This window comes from Seriola dumerili, unplaced genomic scaffold (assembly GCF_002260705.1).
Source record: "Seriola dumerili isolate Sdu_G_001 unplaced genomic scaffold, Sdu_1.0 BDQW01000110.1, whole genome shotgun sequence".
NCBI lineage: Eukaryota > Metazoa > Chordata > Actinopteri > Carangiformes > Carangidae > Seriola > Seriola dumerili.
The window spans coordinates 5793083-5814127 of NW_019174365.1; the positions used below are offsets into that span (position 1 = coordinate 5793083).

A 21045-nucleotide genomic window follows, 5' to 3' on the forward strand; every position below is an offset into this window, starting at 1 on the left:
AGAAAGAGAACAGCTGGTTACAGTGACTTGTCTATGAAAACAAGCTGGAGGGGTTTTGGTGAAAACACTTGAGTGGTAGAAAGCACCTGCACTTGATTGAGATCATTGTTTTCAAGAGTGGCCCACTGTGTTGACTCTTGTCTTGTCTCACAAACACGTTTATGTGCGCACGCACGCACGCACGCACGCACGCACGCACGCACGCACGCACACACACACACGCACACACACAGCCTCTCTGCCCACATTCTGATGGAGACCCCTGGATGGGGCCCAAGCACATCATCATCTTCATCATGTGGCCCTCTTAGCACCGGCGGCAGCTGCAGCACACTCAGCATGCTGGGAGCTGGGTCTCTGTCACCTTGGCGACAAGCCACAGCTCGACAGACATCCCCTCATCTGGTCTGCCTTTTATTCTCCTCCTGGGTTTGTTTGTGTGCGTACGTGTATGTCAGTCTGTGTGCGCCTACGTGCTAAGCAAGAGACTTTCAGTGCGTTTGTGGCTGTATGTGGGTGGCAGAAAAACACAAGCTACAAACAACTGTTGGTGCATTTGGGCTGCGGCTGGAGTCTCATCTGTGATGGTGTCACAGCGACAAATAACCAGCCATCAGGTTATAGTTCAATACTGGTTACATGAACGTTGCTGTTACGTTTCGGCTCCAGTCAATGATTATTTTCAGTGCAGGTTTTTCTATTTTTTTTTTTAATTAATCATTTTGTCTATAAAATGTCAGAAAATAGCAAAAGGAATGCCTAACACAGCTTCCCAGATCCCAAAAATAAATCTTCATATAACTTGTTTTGCCCAACAAACACACCAAGATTATTCAATTTCTAATCATATAAAATACAGATAAAGAAAATTCTCACATATTAGAGGATGAAAACTCACATTTTTTCTTCCTACATGACTTAGAATGATTGATTATTAAAGTTGTTTTTGATGACAATCTGACGATCAAACTAATCAATTAATGGACTAATCATTTCAAATGTAAGTCACCATAGCTGCTGTTATCCATACACAGTGTATGCCATTATCAAATTTTGCTAAAAGCCATAACCTACTTTCCCTTTATATCCACTGATTATCTTAAATGAAACAAACAGGCCTTTTACATAACTAAAACTCCTTATACAGCTCTGTCCTTCCTTCATGCTTCAGGGACACTTGTAAAAAAAAAAAAAAAAAAAAAAACATTTCTGTGAACAGGAAAAGCCTCATCATCACCGTCACCACTCACCAAGTTTTTCATGAAGATTATAGTAAATTAAGTGTCAATAAAAAGGTCTACAGAATTCCCATGTGCTATCTGTCAAACTAAAAAGTGTGAATGAGCCTCATAAACCTAATGGCCAGAACAGATAACAGATCCAGACGTCCGCTTCAGTTGGAGGCTGAAGCAGATGCTACAGTTTGAATCTAAGGTTTTCAGCGCAGCATCCTTCACAGTTTATACAGAAACTTTTTCACTTCAGAGTTTGCTAGCAATAACTCTGGATGGCACTCAATAATTGCTGCACTTATTAATCAGAAGTGCTCCTTCAAGATAAAACTTCTTGACACAAGAAATATTAATGGTATAAGCATGTTGCAGAATAGAAGAACTTGGGTGGGAAAAGAGTAAAAATGCTTGTAATTCTTTGCTAAAACTAAAAAAAAAAAAAACTAAAAAAAAAAAATCCTGTTCTATATGGTCTTCACACAACATACATTCACAAATGACAGCTGGTAGCCTCCATCCTCTGCCAATTCCACATTTTCCCAACTTTCTAGGCGACTAAAAAAGACTGAGGGAAAGCAGTGCAGAACTGAACAGAAGGCTAGAGTGCCAATTAGGCTTGTTTCCTGTGCTGCAAGCTAGTGTGCTGGAGCTACTTCGAAGGTGCTTCTTCTTGTCTGAGCAACCTGAGGAGAGACTGTAGCAAGACCTCCTGCCAGTTTCTTCATCTCTGCTGTCGTGACCTGATGTTATCCGTCGTTTAGGGGAGCCGCAGATTCACATTCAGCCGACCAACGCTACTTTCATAAACACACCGTGACTCGACATGCGTACAAAAACAGGCACATATACAACAGGTGGCTGGTTTCCGCCATTTCTCAGGTCAACGTTTTTTTTTGCAACCCAGACAACTGATCACTGTTGAGGGAACAGAAGTTCTCCCTTTGTCACTCTGTCTTTCCTAGTCTCTCCATCTTTTTCTTTGCCAACTTATCCAGACTGCCCTGCTACTAGGACAGCCCCGAGACAGCCTGCCCTGGTAGCTGCCAGATTCTCTGTGCCCGCATGTCTGCTGGCCCTTTTGAGATGCCAGCTGCATCTGAGACCAGCATTTCAACAGAAGAGAAGAGAAGAGAGGATTTACGCATAGAGCAACATGCCTTTATAAACATATAAACCAGTCAAATCATTTCCGGCAACCAAAGGTTCAGAGACTGGGGGTGGCGGGGCTTTCTCCTGTCATCACAGAGCTGTGTAAAAATCACAACTTTATATAACGCTAAAAAGGACTCGATGGGAAAGCAAGCGTGACCAAATATCCATTACATCTGGGCTGAATTTCAATCGAACTCAGGGCCAAGAGGTCTAAGTCAGTTTAATATCCTCGTCCCAGAGGTATTTTTAATCCGACCTCTGAAAATTCCCTCGTCTTGGGCGTGAAAAACCTGAATTATTTATGAGCAATATCAATATTTCAAGATATGGACTAATCTAATTGGATTAAAGACGTGCTTAATGAGGCCGTGCGTGTCTAAGAGATGCATATTTTAAAACCTGACCATTTCACCCAGTGTTTAATCCTCGCTATGATTTGTTCATCTCTGTGTACTACATGCCAACTGAAGCTTAATGAGGAAGTGAAGCCTTTTGGCTTTTGATGTACTGTAAACAGAACCAATTTTCCAATGCCACGAAGGAAAAACAAACAAGCAAAAAATAACAGCGGACATGTCTGAGAGATATATTTTCTTACAACTGACTTTCACTTAAAAACAACTATGAAAAAAATCACTGAGGGCTTGATTTCATCTGATGGTATTTGCAATTTCAAAGAGGATTTAAAAACCTAAGACTGTAGAATCGCAAGCTATTTCATTGGCAAAAGGAAAAACCTTGAAATAGTAAAAATGTTTGTTGGCAAGCCAAATGAATGAGGTAAAGCATAAACAGCGGTGGCACGTTTGCCAGAGTGATAAACGTGGAGTCATCCATCTTTGCCTGCCCCTAATCGCTGCAGTGTGACAAAGCAGCGGAGAGAGACGCACTTTTCTACCCTGCCAACACCCTCAGCTCCCTTTACTTTCACATCCCCCCAACTCTATCGTGTCACTTTCTTATTCCTTTTCTCTTTTACAGTCTCTCCATGTCAAATATTTTTAAAAGCAGTGATACAGTGATACAAAATTTCAGAATGGACATAATGCTTCATTTCAAGTTTATAACAGCAACAGACTAACAATACAGAGGAGGGAAAAGAGGCCAACAAACAAGCCAATAAACACCATGAGAAAAAAAAACCCAAAAAAACACCTTGGAATAAAAAAAAAGTCTCCCATCTCCCATCTCAGAAGAGCGCCATCTAGAGGTATTAACGTTTCCTGTTTGAGCTGTGCATCTTAACATCATCCATCCTTTCCATATAAGAGATCATTGGTGTCCAAGTCCGTTCAAATCCCTCCAGTCTGTCACTGAGGATATGTCAGATTCAGGTGGAGGGTATCAGTCAGTGTTGTTTATCCAGGATTTAAATGTCGGCACATCTTTCTTGTAACACAGTACAAATAGGAGTAAATTCAGTGTTATAATCATGTATTTCCCTGTGTCCGAATCGTTTCCTCAATGTAGGTACAAACAAGAAGGGACTAAGTGCACGTCCCTGCCAGATCTGGGTGTACCAGCCATATGGAGACTGAGTCTTCTAGCTAGGGACTTGGCCAAGATTTTCTGATGTGTGTTTAATAGTGACATCCACCTGCTCTGAGTCCCTCCCTGTCTTTGATATAAGTATTACAGTTACTTCACTTAATGTCAATGTTAGCATGCGCACTTAAAAAGCCTTCTTATACATGTTCTGTGTTTAAGTTGTTGAACTCTTTTTTTTTTTTTTTTTTTTTTTTTTTTTTAAGAAAACTCATTGCATATCCCGTCTGGCCCTTCACTCTCACCATTTTCTATGGTGTTAACTGTTTTTCTTATTTCCTAACATGTGATTTCTGTCTCCAAGAACTCCCATCTCTCTGAGCTACTGTGGGCAGTTTACATGTGTAAACAAAACTGTCTCGTAACCTGTGGGCTTGAGAAGTGTACAATTTTTCATAAAGTTGCTGAAATTTTTGGTTGAGCCCAAGGCTTTGTCTGGGCCCGTTTCGTCATTCGAGTCCAACTTTGTAATATCTTTTTTATTCAGAATTTTCTTCATATTTCTTCCTTTTGATTCCTCTGAAACATTGATTGCACCATTGGTAAACTTCCTACGTCAATACTTCACTCTAAAATTTTACAAGATCTACTGGAGCTAGCGGTGAGTGTGTCCTACCCGCAAATCACTCATCAGCCCCCCCCCCCCCCCCCCCCCTCTTTTTTCTTTTCTGCTTTTAATAGAGAGAGATATCCCACACCTCTATCTCTCTTTCCTTGTCCCGCTCCTTTGCTCTTTTACCATCAAATGAATAAGGAAACTCTTGAATGTAAATCCTTCCAGGAATTCATGTTTTAAAAAGCTGTATGTTATGTCTTCTTCTCTATTGTAGATGTGATCGAGTATTGTAAACTTTATTCTACAGAGACCCTTTCTTTCCTCAGTGATAGTTTTCAACACTTTTACAGATCTTCAACAGATAGGCAGGGGGGCCACGTCACATCATTTCAGATGGATATATACTGTTACCTTTCCCAAAAGACATACATTAAGTTGTAAAAAGAGCTAAGCGTCTTGGATATCAAATGTGATCTAGTGAGGCAGGCTCTCAAACAGACAGGCAGACAGACACACAGACAAATGGAAAGAAGATGGTTGGCAGAAAGACAGACAGGCAGATGGGCCAGAACAGGCAGGCAGACATAGAAGAAGACATGCAGATAACAGACATCAGTAATGTGAAACAGAAAGTAAGTCCAGGAAAGTCTCACCCTGAATCCAGAGGAATTCTTCTTTGCTTCAGCTTTCAGCCGTGTGGCCTTTAAGACCGACTTTGTCTTTTTGTAGTCCTGTTTCCCTGAAAGAGAGAAGAAAATCTAATCAGTACACAACCACCTGATTGTCATTTTGAATACCATGTTTTGTTGTGGTATTAAGCTCTGCTGCAATTTCAAAGCCCGGCTTCATTTGCAGTTTTCCTCCATTCATATTTACTCTAAATGACAAGAAGAATGATGCAGCTCATGGATAAGTTTGATTGAAGATTCATATGTTTTAACTGAGGCAGTAATGAAGCTCAAAGCCTTCTCAGACTTCTGACTTCTTCTGTACCTTGTAATATTGTCACATGCTTAACAAATGAATACAAGTGAGGATAAATGACGGTTGAATATAGTTCTGAAATTTCACAAGTTCACAAGCTACAATGTTCTGCACGTGCATCCAAAATACAGAGCATTTTTCTGGCCTGAGCTGCACACTGTTCACCTGCGCTTAGTTGACTTCCCATGGGCACAAGTCTCAAGGGTGAGTCTTTTGGGCAAACTGGCCACCTGGTGAAGTGTGTGTGTGTGTGTGTGTGTGTGTGTGTGTGTGTGTGTGTGTGTGTGTGTGTGTGTGTGTGTGTGTGTGTGTGTGTGTGTGTGTGTGTGTCTCGGATTCACAGGAGGCAGAGCCGCCTGTCTGGGTCTAATTAGAAACAACACACGGCAGGAAAAGGAACTTTGCTAACAATAGGGTGGAAAGGCAACAGCTTGCTGAACAGTGTGTGTGTGTGTGTGTGTGTGTGTGTGTGTGTGTGTGTGTGTGTGTGTGTGTGTGTGTGTGTGTGTGTGTTCTTGAACTTCTATCTTTGTGAGAACCTAATGCTCAGACTGTGGACATATTACCAAGTCCTTAAAGATGATATTTTTAGGACTTCAGTTACAGGATAGGATTAGACTATGATTAGGGCGAGAGCTGACAGGCTTTGGAATCCATGGATGGTCCTCATGAGGATAGAATAATGTGTGTTTGACAGAGAGAGACCAAGCCCCCGGGTCAGCTTAGAGGCTTTCTCAGTTAGTGATGTGACATGCAGAGTTTTTAGTCCCAGCCAATTGAGTCTCATTAACATTGGAAGAGGGAAGGAAGGAGAAAAAAAAGCGTCCACATCGCTCTGGAGAGGCTGTGGGAGAGAAAAGACTGAAAATGAGCCAGTGAGACAGGAGGGGCACAGAGTTGTGTTTATATTGTGAGATTCTGAAAACAAACAGACAGAGCTGCATACTACACAAACTGGCTCTTTTTCAAACAACCATCTCACTCCCCTTGCTTCTCTTTTTCTGAGATCTTGCACTCAATTCCTCTCTCTTTCTCCATCCCTCCTGGTCCGGACTCCTCCTACACCTCCCTCCGACTCAGTGGAGGGCTAATAGAAATGGGGAGCATGTTGCCAGGAGCAGACAGTGAGCTAGTGGGAATTCATTAGGAGGGCCACTGGATGTCTCCTCCACTTGTCAGAAAGTGGAGAGGGGGAAATTTGATTGGAGGGCACCTTAGGTTGTTCTCCATTCACAGAAATGGTGCAAGGACTTTCAGACTGCAAAATGGCTGGTTGTGGTAATGTAAGGCTGCAGGAAGCTACATAAAAACACTACAAGACCAACATGCAAGAAAAAAAATGGATAGAGAAATATACAAGGGAATTATTATTGAATATATTATTGAAAATACAGATTTGTAAGCCCTGTTTGTTTAAATGTTAAGCAAGAAAAAAGTTGTACACGGACTTTAAACTGAAGCCCACAAGTCAACTATCTGCACTTTCTGTTTCAATACTAGTTTACTTTGTTTGGCAATCTGTGTCCTCATGGTACCTTTTCTGCAGCAAAAAAAAAAAAAAAAAAGAAAAACAATAATGCACACTCAAAACAATATCAGTACTTAAGCAAGCTGGGGTTTAGATTTCAAAGGCAGATTTTTTTTTTTCTTCAGCATTTACAGTTTCTCCCACAAACTGCTTCCAAAACATGCACCTGTGCTGTTTTACTCACGCATGGGGATAAACTTGTTCCACGTCTACACGGAGAAATTATGTTTATATGCAACAAATCATCACAACCCGATACACCCATAACCATCTGGTAAGAATCAATACTTAACTGGAGCAAAATCAGAATAATTACACCAAGTAGGAGTATGAATCATTGATATGGAGGAGAAATGCCAAAGAATTACATCTGACTGTGTAAGGTGTTGTAATGTCATTGTTTTACGGTGCTGCACTTATTAGAACCTCATGTTGCCTTTCTCCTGTGGCTTGTTTGCGTGGGTCTAGAGCCTGAACACCCACGCACACAGACACAGACACACACACACACACGCACGATGATATTGAACTGGGATTATGAGCACTCCTATTTGTCATTGTAAGGTAGTTTTCTATATGCTCACCATGAATGAATGAATTGGCTCAGGGTGAAAGGTGAACATGAGACCCCTAAGTCATGTTGCCACAGTTACCGCATTACATCTTACAGGAGGAGATGCTCAGGTGGCACCTCCAGACACAGCTGCGGTTTCTGCTGATATTGCTGGCACCTTGGACGGTCAGTAAGAAGTGGCTCGGTGTTTTGAGACCAGCACCTGGGCGTGTGCAAATCATGTTTACTTGTTTATGGTTAATGAACCAACAGAATGCTCACACATTCCTCTTCTATTAGAGATTGGACTGAATATGCGGCGTAGGTTATCTATAGTAATGTTTAGAACTGCATAAAAACTACCCACAGGGGTCCCTCAGGGGTTCTCAGCATTGGGGGTGACATCATTGCACAAAAGTCTGTATTGATGATTCCTCCATTCTCCTTGATCAAGCTTAAATAAATCCTTAGCGTAAGACATCCTGGGCTCCAGCGCACGCTCTTCTTTGAATGCCTTGACTATCGATGATAAGAATCTCCCCTAACAGTCATTGCTGTTCCCCCTGCTGCACCGGTGCTGTAGACACTTTCTGTCACCAATTATCTACCTGCGCTGGGCTACACGCCGTCCTCCCATCCCTCCCTGCTTCTGCCTGCCACGCTGAAAAGGCATCACTGTCCTCCTGTACAGCAACGACAATGCCGTGTCTCAGAGGAACATTAGCCCTTGTAAGGCAGCCTGGAGTGCCTGCTGAGAGGCTTCTCTGAGAGTGCCTTTCATTGAAGTCATCACTGATTTCATGTCAAGAGGACAAGAGAAAAGTGAGAGTGGCCCTCACCTCCCCACCATTACTGCAGATTCCCTTAAATGTGTTTCAGGTTTTTCATCATTGCGTCATTGCGTTTTTATCTTGAGCTATTGTTCTGTTTAGCATTAAAGGAGACAGGTAGGGGGTATTAGCTAAAATTAGCCACGGGCTATGTGATTTGCATGTCACACAATCTGGCCATTAAAATGACTCAAGAAGAGGGGTAGACGTAGCAGTAGAAAATATGTGTGCCATATAGTATTGTTTGAATATACTGCATGTTCACACTCAGTTTAAACAGTGCATTAAACCATTAAATGCGACCCTGCCTTAATAAATCCAGAAGTGGAGCAGGGTGAAAACAATGTAGGAAAACAGACAAGCTTAAGCAGAAAACACATTACTAACAGGAGCAGTAAATAGACAAAATACAGGACAGTTCGTTCATGGTGAAGAGACGGATAATGGAGGGGAGAAGCAGATCAACTGAATTCTTTTTTAACTACTGACTTTTGTATTGTGGTTTCTTTTAGTGAGAACGGATCAGATGTTGGCAACAAGAAGATAACATTTAGCTTCAACTGTGAATTACTTATTGTTGTTCATTGCTGTTCAACTTATCCATTTCACCACCAAATTAGTGTGCACACTTAAGATATACAGCCAATTGTCTTGTACAAATGTACAACCAAAAATAAAAAATACAGTTTTTGTGAAACTTTGTCCATGGATTAATTTTTAAAAATATACAGTGGGGTCCATACGTCAAAATCTCAATTTTGGACCCTTATGTATCTAGATTCATAAGGTCATGGCAGAGGTGGTTATATAAGAGATGTAAGTATTTGTTGTGTGTTAATATTCTGATGAGTATGACAGGCAGGGAACTATCTGTGACAGTTTTCACGCCACTGGAGAACCATCACTTGCCTCAGACAAAGTCATGATTCCAGCATATTGCACATTTCTAACATTCTACATTTCAGTCATGCATCATGTAATAAAAGACATTTAAACTGATATCTTTCATTACGATTACAAAAAAATTAAAGACCCACTTGCATTCTGTGTCTGGGACACACACTGTGGCAACTGAAGCTGCTGCCATCTTGTTTAAACCTGTGTCAAGTAACTGTGGAAAATCAGCTACTGCAACAATAACTTGCTGCTCAAAGCTGCATTACCAACCCAGTATGCCACATCCTGCAGAAACATCTTTAGCTAAGTCCACCTAGCATGGGCCATCAATCAAAAACTACATGCAGCAGCATTAAGCTTAACAAAGTTCCTGCTTCAAGAAAATCCACCAAAATCTTTGCTTGTTGCTCATCTCCAATGAAGATCAGTGAAACAGATGGAACACGGACTTCTGTGTCAAGCCCTTTATGCCGGCTTGAGAAATGAAATAGTTAAAGGTTTTTAGAAGAGCAGGCGTCTTATTAACTCTGCTTGTCCATTCAGTAGCTTCTATTTAATTTGTGCCATGTTTCAAATATGACAAAAAACTGCTGCTTCTCTTTTGGATGCAGATATGTGACCTCAGGTCAGGATAGTTCTAAAGAAACGATCCATTATGTAAAGTGTCACATGATTGAATTACAGTAATAACATTTACTACTGTGACAAAAAATCTACTTCTTCTTGTCATTTGACGATCTACGTAAAATGCAGCCAGTACTGTAATATTCAAAAAGCTCCTGTACACAACTGTCATGAAGGCAACATAACAACAAACAAGCACACGAGTGTGTCAAGAGAAACACGCCTCATGTCTGAGGAATTCAGTATGTGTGTGAGTGTTTGTGTCTATGGGGACTAACCTTACTGCATGTGCACTACATGGAGTGTGATGGGGCGATTTGGACAGACAGGCCACCGTCCTGTACTCTCTGAGAATCCTGGGACGATTCAGGCAATGCACCGACAGCGTGTCTGACAGTTCGTCGAGCTTTGATTTGCCTCTGTGTCTATCTGGCACGGCGGCCAAATAGTCAATGACCACATGGTGCAGATCGCTGGCATCTGCCAGAATGCATGGTAATGGAACTGGAGGACTGATGCCAGACACATGGGAGATATTTATGCCTTTTCCTTTGCATCATGTCATGGGAGGAGAGGGGAGGCCAAATCTCAGGTGGAGCTTAGACATGCATGGAAAATATGATTACAACTTGACAACAGTCCATTTTTTGCCAGTTTTTCAAAGGGATTTTGCAATTAGTATGCGAGACTTAGAGTGAAGCATTCTAAACAACTAAATGAAGATTGACTGTTATATAAAGAGAAGAGGTAAACTGTACTCTTTTGATGATATACCAAAGCCCAGCCACAGATGTGAGTGAAATATTTCACCTGCATCTAGATGTATCATATTTAATTGCAAGACAGACAATTTCCTAAGTGAAATCTTCTTTACAATGTGAAATGATGCATTCTAAAGCCAATATTTTTCCAATTTGCCAGTCTGCACTTGAAGATTTAGGTGTCTTTATCTGTGCAGACAATTTTCCCTTGCTTGTTCAGTGGGCAGCAGCAGAGTGACCACTTGCACTTCCATGTAAGAACACTAAAGCTTTGCCTCTCCAGAGGGCAGCTTGGTGCAGTCAATTATAACAGGCTTAATAATGGTATTTTAAAAGAGTGTCAGCAGTGGCCCCTTGATGGCCATCTGACATGACAAAAGCACTCCAGCAGAGATGATGGTACAGCTCAACAACCAGCCTGGACTACTGCTGATGCGCCATGAATAAGTCACCCTATTACGATTTCAAATTACCATGTGTGGCCCATTCCAGCTCTCAGAAGACACAGCCCCATGCTATCTTTGAAGACTTCATTTTCCTCTCCAATGTCTTTTTCCCCCTCTCTGTTTTCCACCTTTGCTGTTAAACAGTGGTTCACTGAAATTGCCTGATGGCCATTCTTTTCAAAAAGGAAGGAAAAATGGTAGAAATTGAGGGTTTGGAAGGAGGCGACAGAAGAGAGAGGACCAAAGTGTCCCTGACACCTCTGTTACATATTTTTGAATTGATGAGATGTGCTCAAAAAGAAAAACACTAAATGGGAAGGAAAAAGGAAAGAACAAGATTTCTGCGCCCCTGGTAAGGGATGTGACAGTGGGAGATGAGCTTGTTATGTTATGTCTGTCTCTCATTTGTTGAACCCACCGGGTTTTACACAATGGCAGGCGGTTAAGGGATATCTGCAGGCTAAATAATCCGATTCTTCTGTCCAAATATGAAAACATATGCAACCATTGCACTACTTTATGAGACCCCAGCTTCTTTAGAGTAAAAAAAAAAATAGGGAAATATCTCAACAGGCTATCTCGTGCTTGAGAAAGACAAATATAGTGATCTCTGTGAGTTTAATGATTTTTCTTTTTTAATCTTAGGCAAATACCATGAGAAAATAAAACAAAAAAACAGCATATGATACAAAAACCACTATATGAAAGTGATAAGAAGGTGCAAAATCAAAAACATGCACCAACAGAATACATGTAGGCTAAGAAACCGTCTCATGAGCCTTGTTAACACTACAGTACAACCAGGAAATATAAAACCTGGGATAATCAGAGGGTGTGAATCACCAGGGGCCAACAAACAGCCATCCACTGGGAGGAAGGGGACCAGAACAATGTCAGACTTGACACGAGGTAGCTAGCTAGCCGGCTGGCTGACTGACTGGCTGGCTGCCTTGCTGGTTGGCTGCACAAATTGTGGTCTATCTGTCAGGTAGCCAGCAATCCAGGAGATTGTGGAGGTGTCGACCTGCGTATTCTAGAGCAGGTTGTGTTAAAAGCACTTAGACGTCAAAGAAGATGATTCCCACAGTGCTGCCTGCTTCATCCAGGTGAGAAAGGGCTCGTTGAAGCAGGTAGATGATGGCCTCCTACCTGAGGGTGATAGGCAAACTACAGGGGGTCCACTGAGGTTCTGCTCACCTGAGGTCTGAGACGGACCCACACCATGAGGTGGTCAATGCTATATGATGTGACAGGCCTATGTGAACATGAAATAAAGTGTTTTATATTGGGTGATTTACCAGTCACAGAACTTAATAAAGCAATGCATTTTTAGCATTTTTGCAAGCAAGACAAGAACAGTATAGAAAGAAGCCAGTTCCCTCATTAATACAGGTATCTTTTTTCCCCACTTCTCTAGCCAAGAAAACAACTTGAGGGCTTCTGAAACCCTCTCAAGAGGGTTATTTGGATGCAGGGATAACACATCTAAAAAGGCAGCTAGCAGAGTTTCAGAATCCTCCTGATTAATGTTCACCTTCGAGTTCTGATCAAAGAAATCGCAGGTCTCTTTAACATCAGGCGGCAAATTGGATACGAAAGGCCAAAAGATAAGGTTCTGTCATGTGCTCAACAAGCCATTGTTGCAGAGTGTCTCTTCTGGGGGAAAATTTAAGTGGACAAGGTAAATATTAAGCCATCTGGGATCTCCCCTTTCATATACAACCTCCTCCCTGAACATGTGCCCAATGAATCCCTCTGGTGTCCTCTTCTTCTTGCGTTGTGGTTGCATGGATGATCGACTGATGAGATCAACTGTTGTTGTTCTCCAGACTTAAAAATCTTAGTCACACTTATAACTTTAGTCTTCAGGCCTGGGGAACAGGATGACGTAAAAAAGTCAAACAGGAAGTTTAAACTAAAATGTGAAATGCAAGACGACAACCTCTGAAACCTGTTTCTGAGACTTCCCCTGGCCAGAGGAGTCACCATGGATACACTTAGCCTTCATAAAAATCCACAGTGTTAGTTTTGTAACTTTCATCATCTGGATTGTGTCGCTCTCTTCAACTCATCCTCTAAAGCTGTGATTGTTGCCATCTCTATGAAGGAACTCATTCTCTTCTGGGTCTTGGTGAGGATCCTCATTGATCAAGACCAATACCAGACCTTTAGTGAGAGTCTCACTACATTTTTTTGATCTGAAATCGGGCACCTTTTGTATCTAACAAAGACTACTTAGCTGCATTTCATGTGCACAATGTACCTCTCCTGGGATTTGAAGTAGAAACTTTAAGCCTGTGTGTTTGCGTCACTCATAGCTGCTCATAATTATCCAGCTTTGCCACTGGCGACCTTTTGGTTTTGCTCCACAAGAGGAAAACAAAAACAAAAAGACATGATATGAGCTGTGATCTTCAAGCAACCACAGCTGGCATGCTGAAGGGGACCGAACTTTTGATTGATACCGACCATATTGCCTTAGTTAGGCCTTTTTGATGTAAGGGGAAGGATGGGGAAACAAAGAACCGCAGGATTAGAGCGGTATTTAACTTTGACAAAACAGCTTCTGACGTGATATCAGAGGGGGCAGTGTTTTAAGCAGAATGTGCTGTCCGTCAGTAATGTGACCTCAGACGCTGCTTGTTCATCTCTATGTGTAATTACTTCCACAGCATGTATACTGGTTCTAATCCAGTGAGTCTGGGTTTAAGTTTCTTTTCAATCCAGTACAAATTGGAAAAGTTTCCAGGGCTGTGAAAAGAAACTATGCTAATTCTTACATAGCCAGTGTCGCTAAAGGTCTTCAATAGAGGTGAGCTGTTGAGCAGTTTGGGATATACACTCAGAGTTTTACTGCAACACATGCTTGTTTTTTATGAGCGCTGAGTTGATTACTGTGTTGTGGTTACGATTGCTCACATCAAGCAGTGAGTAATGATTTTTGTTGAAATGCAGTTACACAACCAGTCGAAGACCAATCTCAACTGTCAAAAAGCATTATGAACAAATTACCAGACTTTATTGTTTTAATTGCCTGTTAATATATTGATTATCTTTTTGATTAAACTGTCAGTCAAATAGTACTCAAAATGCTATATTAAAGGCAGATGCCCAAAGAATTTCTTTAAAGTTACAAAACAATAAAGCAATCTGAGCATTTATTAGCATCTGTTTCCAACCAATGTCAAAACATCAATATATTGCTACTTGATTTGATTACATAATTTATTATTGACCAATAAATTGATTAACCAGCGCTAGGATGACAGGAGACTCACCAATCTGCTTTCGGTACTGATCAACTGGTAATCCGGTCGCACTGGCATCCTTCTTCCCCATTTTCCCTCCTCAGCCTGACAAGACAAAGAGGAAAAACAACCTTCAGAGTGAGAAAAATTTCACAGCTGGGTCTCAGTGTTACACCTGATCATTTAGTTTAATCAAATACGGATATAGCTCCATTCCTGTTACTGTAGTCTGAGATAACTTGTGAAATCTGTAGCAAGGATTCAAGTTAATACACAATCATATATAGAGAAGAGTAGTCAGTTTTGATCAGGCAGATGGTTTATCTTACACATACATCTGCTAGACATAATTAAATTCATTCTCACCACCTTCCATGTGTGTTATGTTCACAGTATGTGCACTTCCTATCCATCTCATTTAGTCTAACGCCATTTCCCTTCACACCATGAGCTCTCTCTTTGATTACCATGACAGCTCACAGGGACGTAAAGAGAAAGAGTTAGGAATAATATAAATAGTATCCTCGGGTTCCACGTGTAACTAACCAAGTGTGTGACTATGCTTGTGTAACAGAATAAATGCAAGGTAGTAGGGCTGTGCATTTATGTCAAAGCATGTGCGTGTATAGATGTACACTCACCAGATATAACCAGGTCTGTATAATACTATTCTTTACAAAGTGCCAAAACTCACTGTGTGTGTTTCTTGCATCCATCCAACATCCTTGTTTCTCAGTGAGCACTCTGCTCTAAATTCCAGACAGGCTCCCTCACAACACACTGCATCAATCAATAGTGTAGCCTTTTGTTTAAAATAGTGGAAAAAGCAAGTATGAGTCGTGGGGCAGGACGTTGTTCTGATGATACTGAAATCTCTAACACGTTCACTGGCCAAAAGATGCGAGGATAATTAGAAGGAAACATTCACACCTACCCATATGCTTAGACAAATAATGCTACACATATATCATGCTGTGTTAATCTAATGATAATTGATTATCAGTCGGAAAAAAAAAAAAAGTCAACATGTGACAGAAAGAAAAATGTGTAAGCAGGTGTGCACAGGGGAGAAGTGAGAGGTGAATACGAAAGGAAAAAAGTATCTATGTGCATCCAAGAAGAACAAGAGCGGTGGAGAGTCTAGAGGTGCAGCCGGGGAATAGAGGAAAGAGACTGAATTAGCATGTTCAAGGAGCGTGGCTGGCTGCCTGTGCTGACTGATACCTTCTCATGGGAGACTGCTGCTGCTGCCTTGGGAAACCTGAATTTTACCTTACACCAAAAACACTGTTTTCACCTACATTTCAAACACTGTTAGTGCCAGCAGAAAAGGAGGATGTATGCACGGCTATTGTTCTCCGGCAGCTGGAAACCACAGTCAGCAAATTAAAGGAAGTGAGAGGGGGACAAAAGGAAGGGAGGAAATTGTCCAAATGTAATGTTTACAGTTGGACACAGTGGGCTCTCAAAGTTACCAGCTATGTTGTACTGTGCAGCAGCGTCACAATGTTATTATAAACTGCCAAAAATAACACATTTGAAGCCTCTGTCATCACCTTCTCGGAAACATCTACATGTGTTACAGTATATTTTGAATTTGCAGCTGTGGATATAAAAAGCAAGGAAACGTGCTGACTATTGGAAAAATTTCTAAGCATAGTGACAAATGTATTGTTTGTGCTGATAAAATAATAATTTCCTATCTATTTTTGTAGCTTACAAGAGATAGATGACAAGAGGAATGTAAGGCATTCTAGTCATTAAGAGTGTTAACCATAATCCCACTTTACTGGAGATCTAAACTAGGCCTAGCAAGTATGATATTTTTTAAACAATGGCTTTTGGTGATTAAAATGATCAGTTCCACAGTATCAAGGTGCACTGCGATTCACAAGTTAATTTAAGGGTGAATTTATCCTGCTGAGTAAAATGTATTAAGTCACAAATTAGATTTTATTTGCTGCATGCATATGGCTACACAACTAAGCTTCAGTTTAGAAAATTAGTTTCAAATATCCACAAGACTGCATAGAAAGACTAGAGACCAGGTATGCAAAACAGTTTCCCTCAAGACTTAATGCCAGAAGGTGTGTGGACAAAACAGAAAACAGGACTGTGAAGTAACACTGGGTGAAAATAAACTCAGTGTTTATTAGGTCCACCTCACTAAAAGTCTGATGCAGCAGTCCTGCATTAAATTCTACCTTCATGAAGGTTATAATATTCGGTTATTAATGAAATAGTTTTAGTGTTTATTTGGACTTTGTTTTAGAGGCTGGAGTTTGTGGTGCTCCAGCTTCTCCAATGTGAATAAATTCTGTTTTTTTTCTGATTTATATCATATCTTTGGGGACTGGACTATGATCAGAAAAAAGGGGAGCAAAAAAATGTCACATTGGGCTCTGGAAACCTGTCAGTTTTCTGAGTCCTCACACTGTTGTGTTAAGTTGTATAACATTATATCAAGAGGTGTTTGTCTACCCTCATTGAAATTAATGGGCGGAACAAAATATTTCAAACACGTATTTTAATACCACTTAAACAGTTTCAACAAAAAACTAAACATTATAGGCAGCCTTTTATTAAGGTAGGATTTGTTTTAGGACAGATATGTAAGGCTGCATCAGTTTCAGCTAGGTGGACGTAATAAAATGGGAACTGTCTGTACATGCAACTTTTAAACAATGCTTGGTGTTTTGGGGAGTAGAGCTCTCAATCTGTTGGCATTGTGTAAAATGACTCTACTATTGACAAACTATCGGGGTTTTTTTTAATCCACTATACATGCATTTGGGCTTTTACTTTTCTCTGCAGACCAGAACATGGAGAAGGATTTTTTTTTCTTCAGAAATCACATGTTAAATTAGCAGAACTGTTATATTAGCCTCTGAGCGAAGTCTTATTCAACACAACAGACCGTAAAACATTCAAGTGTAGATGTAATTCACGAGAGGCAGCCTTCAGTCATTGTATTCACGAACATACTTACACTGTCGTTGTTTATTGAGAGAAGACGTCGCTTAGTAGAGGTGTTTCTGCATCACGAGACGTCTGACTGCTGTACGTGGACACGCAGTGTCGTTTTATTGGACTTTCATCTGATTTTCGCCAGAATGCCAACACACCACTTCTTCCCACTGATAGTTCCTGGTTTAAACGTCAACGTCGACGACTGACGAACTTCTCATCCAATCACAGACGGGTATGTGACAAGTGGACCAATAGGACAAAGACTGGGCGGGACGGTCAGACAAAAACAGTGGACGAGCACAAGAGCAGTTGATAGTCTGGACACTCCCACTCATCTCAAGACACAAAACCTCCTGAATCACGAGGTGGTTGCAGTTTTGCAGATATAGTGCATAAATAAGAAGGGTAGATAAATGAGTTGTTCTAGACGTTATGAATCAAGACAGTTTTTAAGAAAATTATGATATGTAGTAAAAATTATGAGAGAGTTATTCAAGAAAATATAAAGCTATCCTGCGTAGTAGGCAGTATTTATTTATTTATTTATTTATTCATTTATATGGTGCTCCAATGTTGTAGTATACATACCACACCGTTGGAGCACCATTTACATATCAGTACATCAATAATAACGATTGCTGACAGGGACCACTCTGAATAATGACTTATTTCACTGTACATTTTGCTTCTAATACTTAAGTAAACTCTTGAATGAGGGACTTTTATTTGTAATTTATATTATGCTGTATTGCCACTTTAAAACAAGTAAATGATTTGCATACGTCCTCCACCATCACATGATTGCAAAATCATCACAAAGCCCTTGTGTACACCTGAATGTTACATGCAAGGACGTCTGCACTCTTGCATCTTCCTAAAGTTGAAACATGTTATTATTTGGAGTGACAAAGAAATATGTTCTATTAATTAAAAAGTCATATTAGTGTGACATGTTGGCCTTAAGTCATCCTTTCCTTGTCAGAGTACAACAAATGGCATAGTTATCCTTGCTCAAAACAGTAGCATTATGCTGTGACAATTAAAGAAAGCAACAGCCGACCTCATCAAAGGCGAGGTAATCTCACTCCAGGATGTTCATTCCTCTTTCAGTCTTTTTAAATTTTTTCTTTGTTTACTGTGTAGAATTTTATTTCTCCCCTAATTGCATCCAGCCTCACTGCTGCCTGGGGCTTTGTGCAGATTATGGGTAGACTTGCCACCGCTTGTAACTTATTGAAGTTTAAAATGATTTTTTGCTCTCCCATGGGCATGCCATTTACATGCAGCACAGCAGTAACTAATAGATGTAATCTGCCTATAATGTGCCAGCATTATGCTTCACTTTACATGAAACTACCATTGACAGTGAGCACTTTAACACTGCCCCTTCATGGAAAAACAAGTATTTGAATGACATGTCAATGATGATATTTTTATCCACAGAAATATTTCCCAGAAAACAGGAAATTGTTCTGCATATACACATAAAAGGCTTTCATAAGTGTGACACTGAAATTACATTACCATCCAGTTAAGGTCTGCACTTTTTCATATTGTCATGGTTTTTAGAGAGTCAGGATGGGACAGATGGAACTCAGTTCTGCTCCGGGTCCAGCATGCAGCAACCAGGGACCCATAGGCCGCACGGAAAACACCGTTTGAGTAGGTGCTTGATTGTATATCATGTGGCAATCTCCAGGGCTACAAAAATAAAGCCAACACAGAAGAGCCAAAAACTGCAATTCCTCGAATGACCACTTGAGGCTGGCTCAAAAAGTGAGTCAATCCACATAGACTCCCATGTTAAAAGGCTCAACTGTACATACATAGAAATAAACATGTTTACAGCCTTCACAAAAACAGTTTTGATCTTTATAGCTAATTTCCCCCTTCATGAAGACTGTAGAAAAGGTTAATTTTTATATTTCACTCATTTAAATTTAATTAAGGCTTGAAGTTATGCATAATTGAGGGTGTGGCTGCTTTGAGTGACAGGTGGGTGCTGTCACAGTTGACTAGCTGTTCAGTGTCTAGTTGCTACCTGTCTGCTAAACATCACCTCAGCTAATTTGAATAACTTATCGTGACCTCTGGGCTGTGTTTTTGATGTTGGTGCCTTTTGAAGGACCTTATGCCAAGGTCGGACAAATATTATTTGTGGTGAGTGAAATTCTTGTGTTATTTTATTCATATGTTAGCATTAATTAGCAGGTATCGGTGTCTGTGCTCACCATACCTGGCTTGTTAGCTTAGCATGTTAATTAGCTAATAAGCCGGCAAGTGAATTAGCCTTGGGTAAGCCTTCGAGCAAGACTCCCAGCTGTGCTAACCATGGTAACAGGAGTGTATACTTGCCACCAGCATGCACCAAAGTCTTGTCTCTACACATGCTCCATCTCTTTGCCCATTTTTGGTTTAGGTGGGAGTTAGGCGCGGTCAGGGCTTCCACTCTGAGCTTCAAAATCACTCTTTGGAAACCTATGAGTGACGTCACAGTGGCTATGTCCATCTTTACAGTCTATCCTGTATATGCAGGCTCTCCATCAATGACCACGACAGGAGGTGGAGGTCCAGGCGCGGGTTGCAGAGGGTTTTTTTTTTATTTTCTAATGTAGTTACTACTAATGGAAAAGGCAGGCAGGCAGCATTTATACACAAACAACTGGACTGAATGAATGAAAGAATGAATGAACAGACTGGAACTCAAAACTATGACACAGACTATAATTTCATCCTAAACTCATACAATTTACATATGTGCAAGCCCAAAAGCTGCCATGACAGTTAAGTTAGAACTGTTAACAAATAACCTCAATGAGAAGTCTGAAAATGTTGTCTTAATATGGCCATCAAAACCAGCATGAGTGTAGTTAATGCAGAGCTGAAATGTTCTCTTGTTACACTAAATGTGTGTGATTAATTTCTCCCGTTGAGTGAAACAAACCAACGTGCTGTGCCTGTCACATTGATAGATATGGAAAGCATTAGCATCAACTGCTAATGTGAATGAAAACCAAGCAGGATGGATTTGCCTGATGAACAGTTGTAGTGTATGGACTGAGCACATCACTGAAATGTATAGATAACACTTAAAAGAAGATGAGAGGATGTCCCTTGGGGCCTGTTAGTGTGAAGTGAAAAATTACACCAACAACTGAGTACCCCTTGTTAAATTAAATAGAATTTCAGCAGTACAAATGGCTGCTGTATTTAGTGACCACACCATAGAGACTGTATAAAACAGAGTTAAGCCTTGGCAGTTTTCTTCACATGATCATCCAGTTTTTGACGTCTATTTGTGTGTGTGCCTGTCTTTATGTGTTTCTCTCATTTCTTTTCTGTCTCTACCACCTGTCTCTCTTTGAACCTCCCTCTTTAACAGTCACTCTCACTCTCTTCCTCTCTCTCACACCATCTCTCCTTCTCTAAGGCAGTTAGACGGCCTTTAATTGCCAGACATTAGAAAGAATGCTAGAGAATAAGCATCGCCTGGGGCCACTGGCAGGCTAAATGGCAGCTCTGCTGCCATCGCCTCCTCCTACATGAATCAATGAAGACGTCTCAACATAATCTTGGGCAATTTTCAGTCATCATCAGGACTGATTAATTTTCTGACTTAGTGTCATTTGTAAACAGCAAGATTGTCTTTAAACATTTCATGTCTTACTGTTTCAAAGCAAGGCAGTGATCAAAATGCATTCACATAATAAATATGGACA

At 40.7% G+C, this 21045-nt stretch overlaps 1 protein-coding gene across 1 annotated transcript in view; it reads right to left on the bottom strand.

Annotated features, from left to right (window-relative positions):
* The window catches only part of triqk (triple QxxK/R motif containing), a 23348-nt gene extending 5856 nt beyond the window's left edge, over window positions 1–17492 (bottom strand). The window contains exons 1-3 of the mRNA XM_022747308.1: window positions 17346–17492; window positions 14387–14461; window positions 5139–5224 (exon numbers count right to left, since the gene is read on the bottom strand). Coding sequence (XP_022603029.1) covers window positions 5139–5224; window positions 14387–14447 — 147 coding nt within the window. The 5' untranslated portion in view covers window positions 14448–14461; window positions 17346–17492. The remainder of the gene's footprint in view (window positions 1–5138; window positions 5225–14386; window positions 14462–17345) is intronic.
* Between the last annotated feature and the right edge of the window lie 3553 nt (window positions 17493–21045).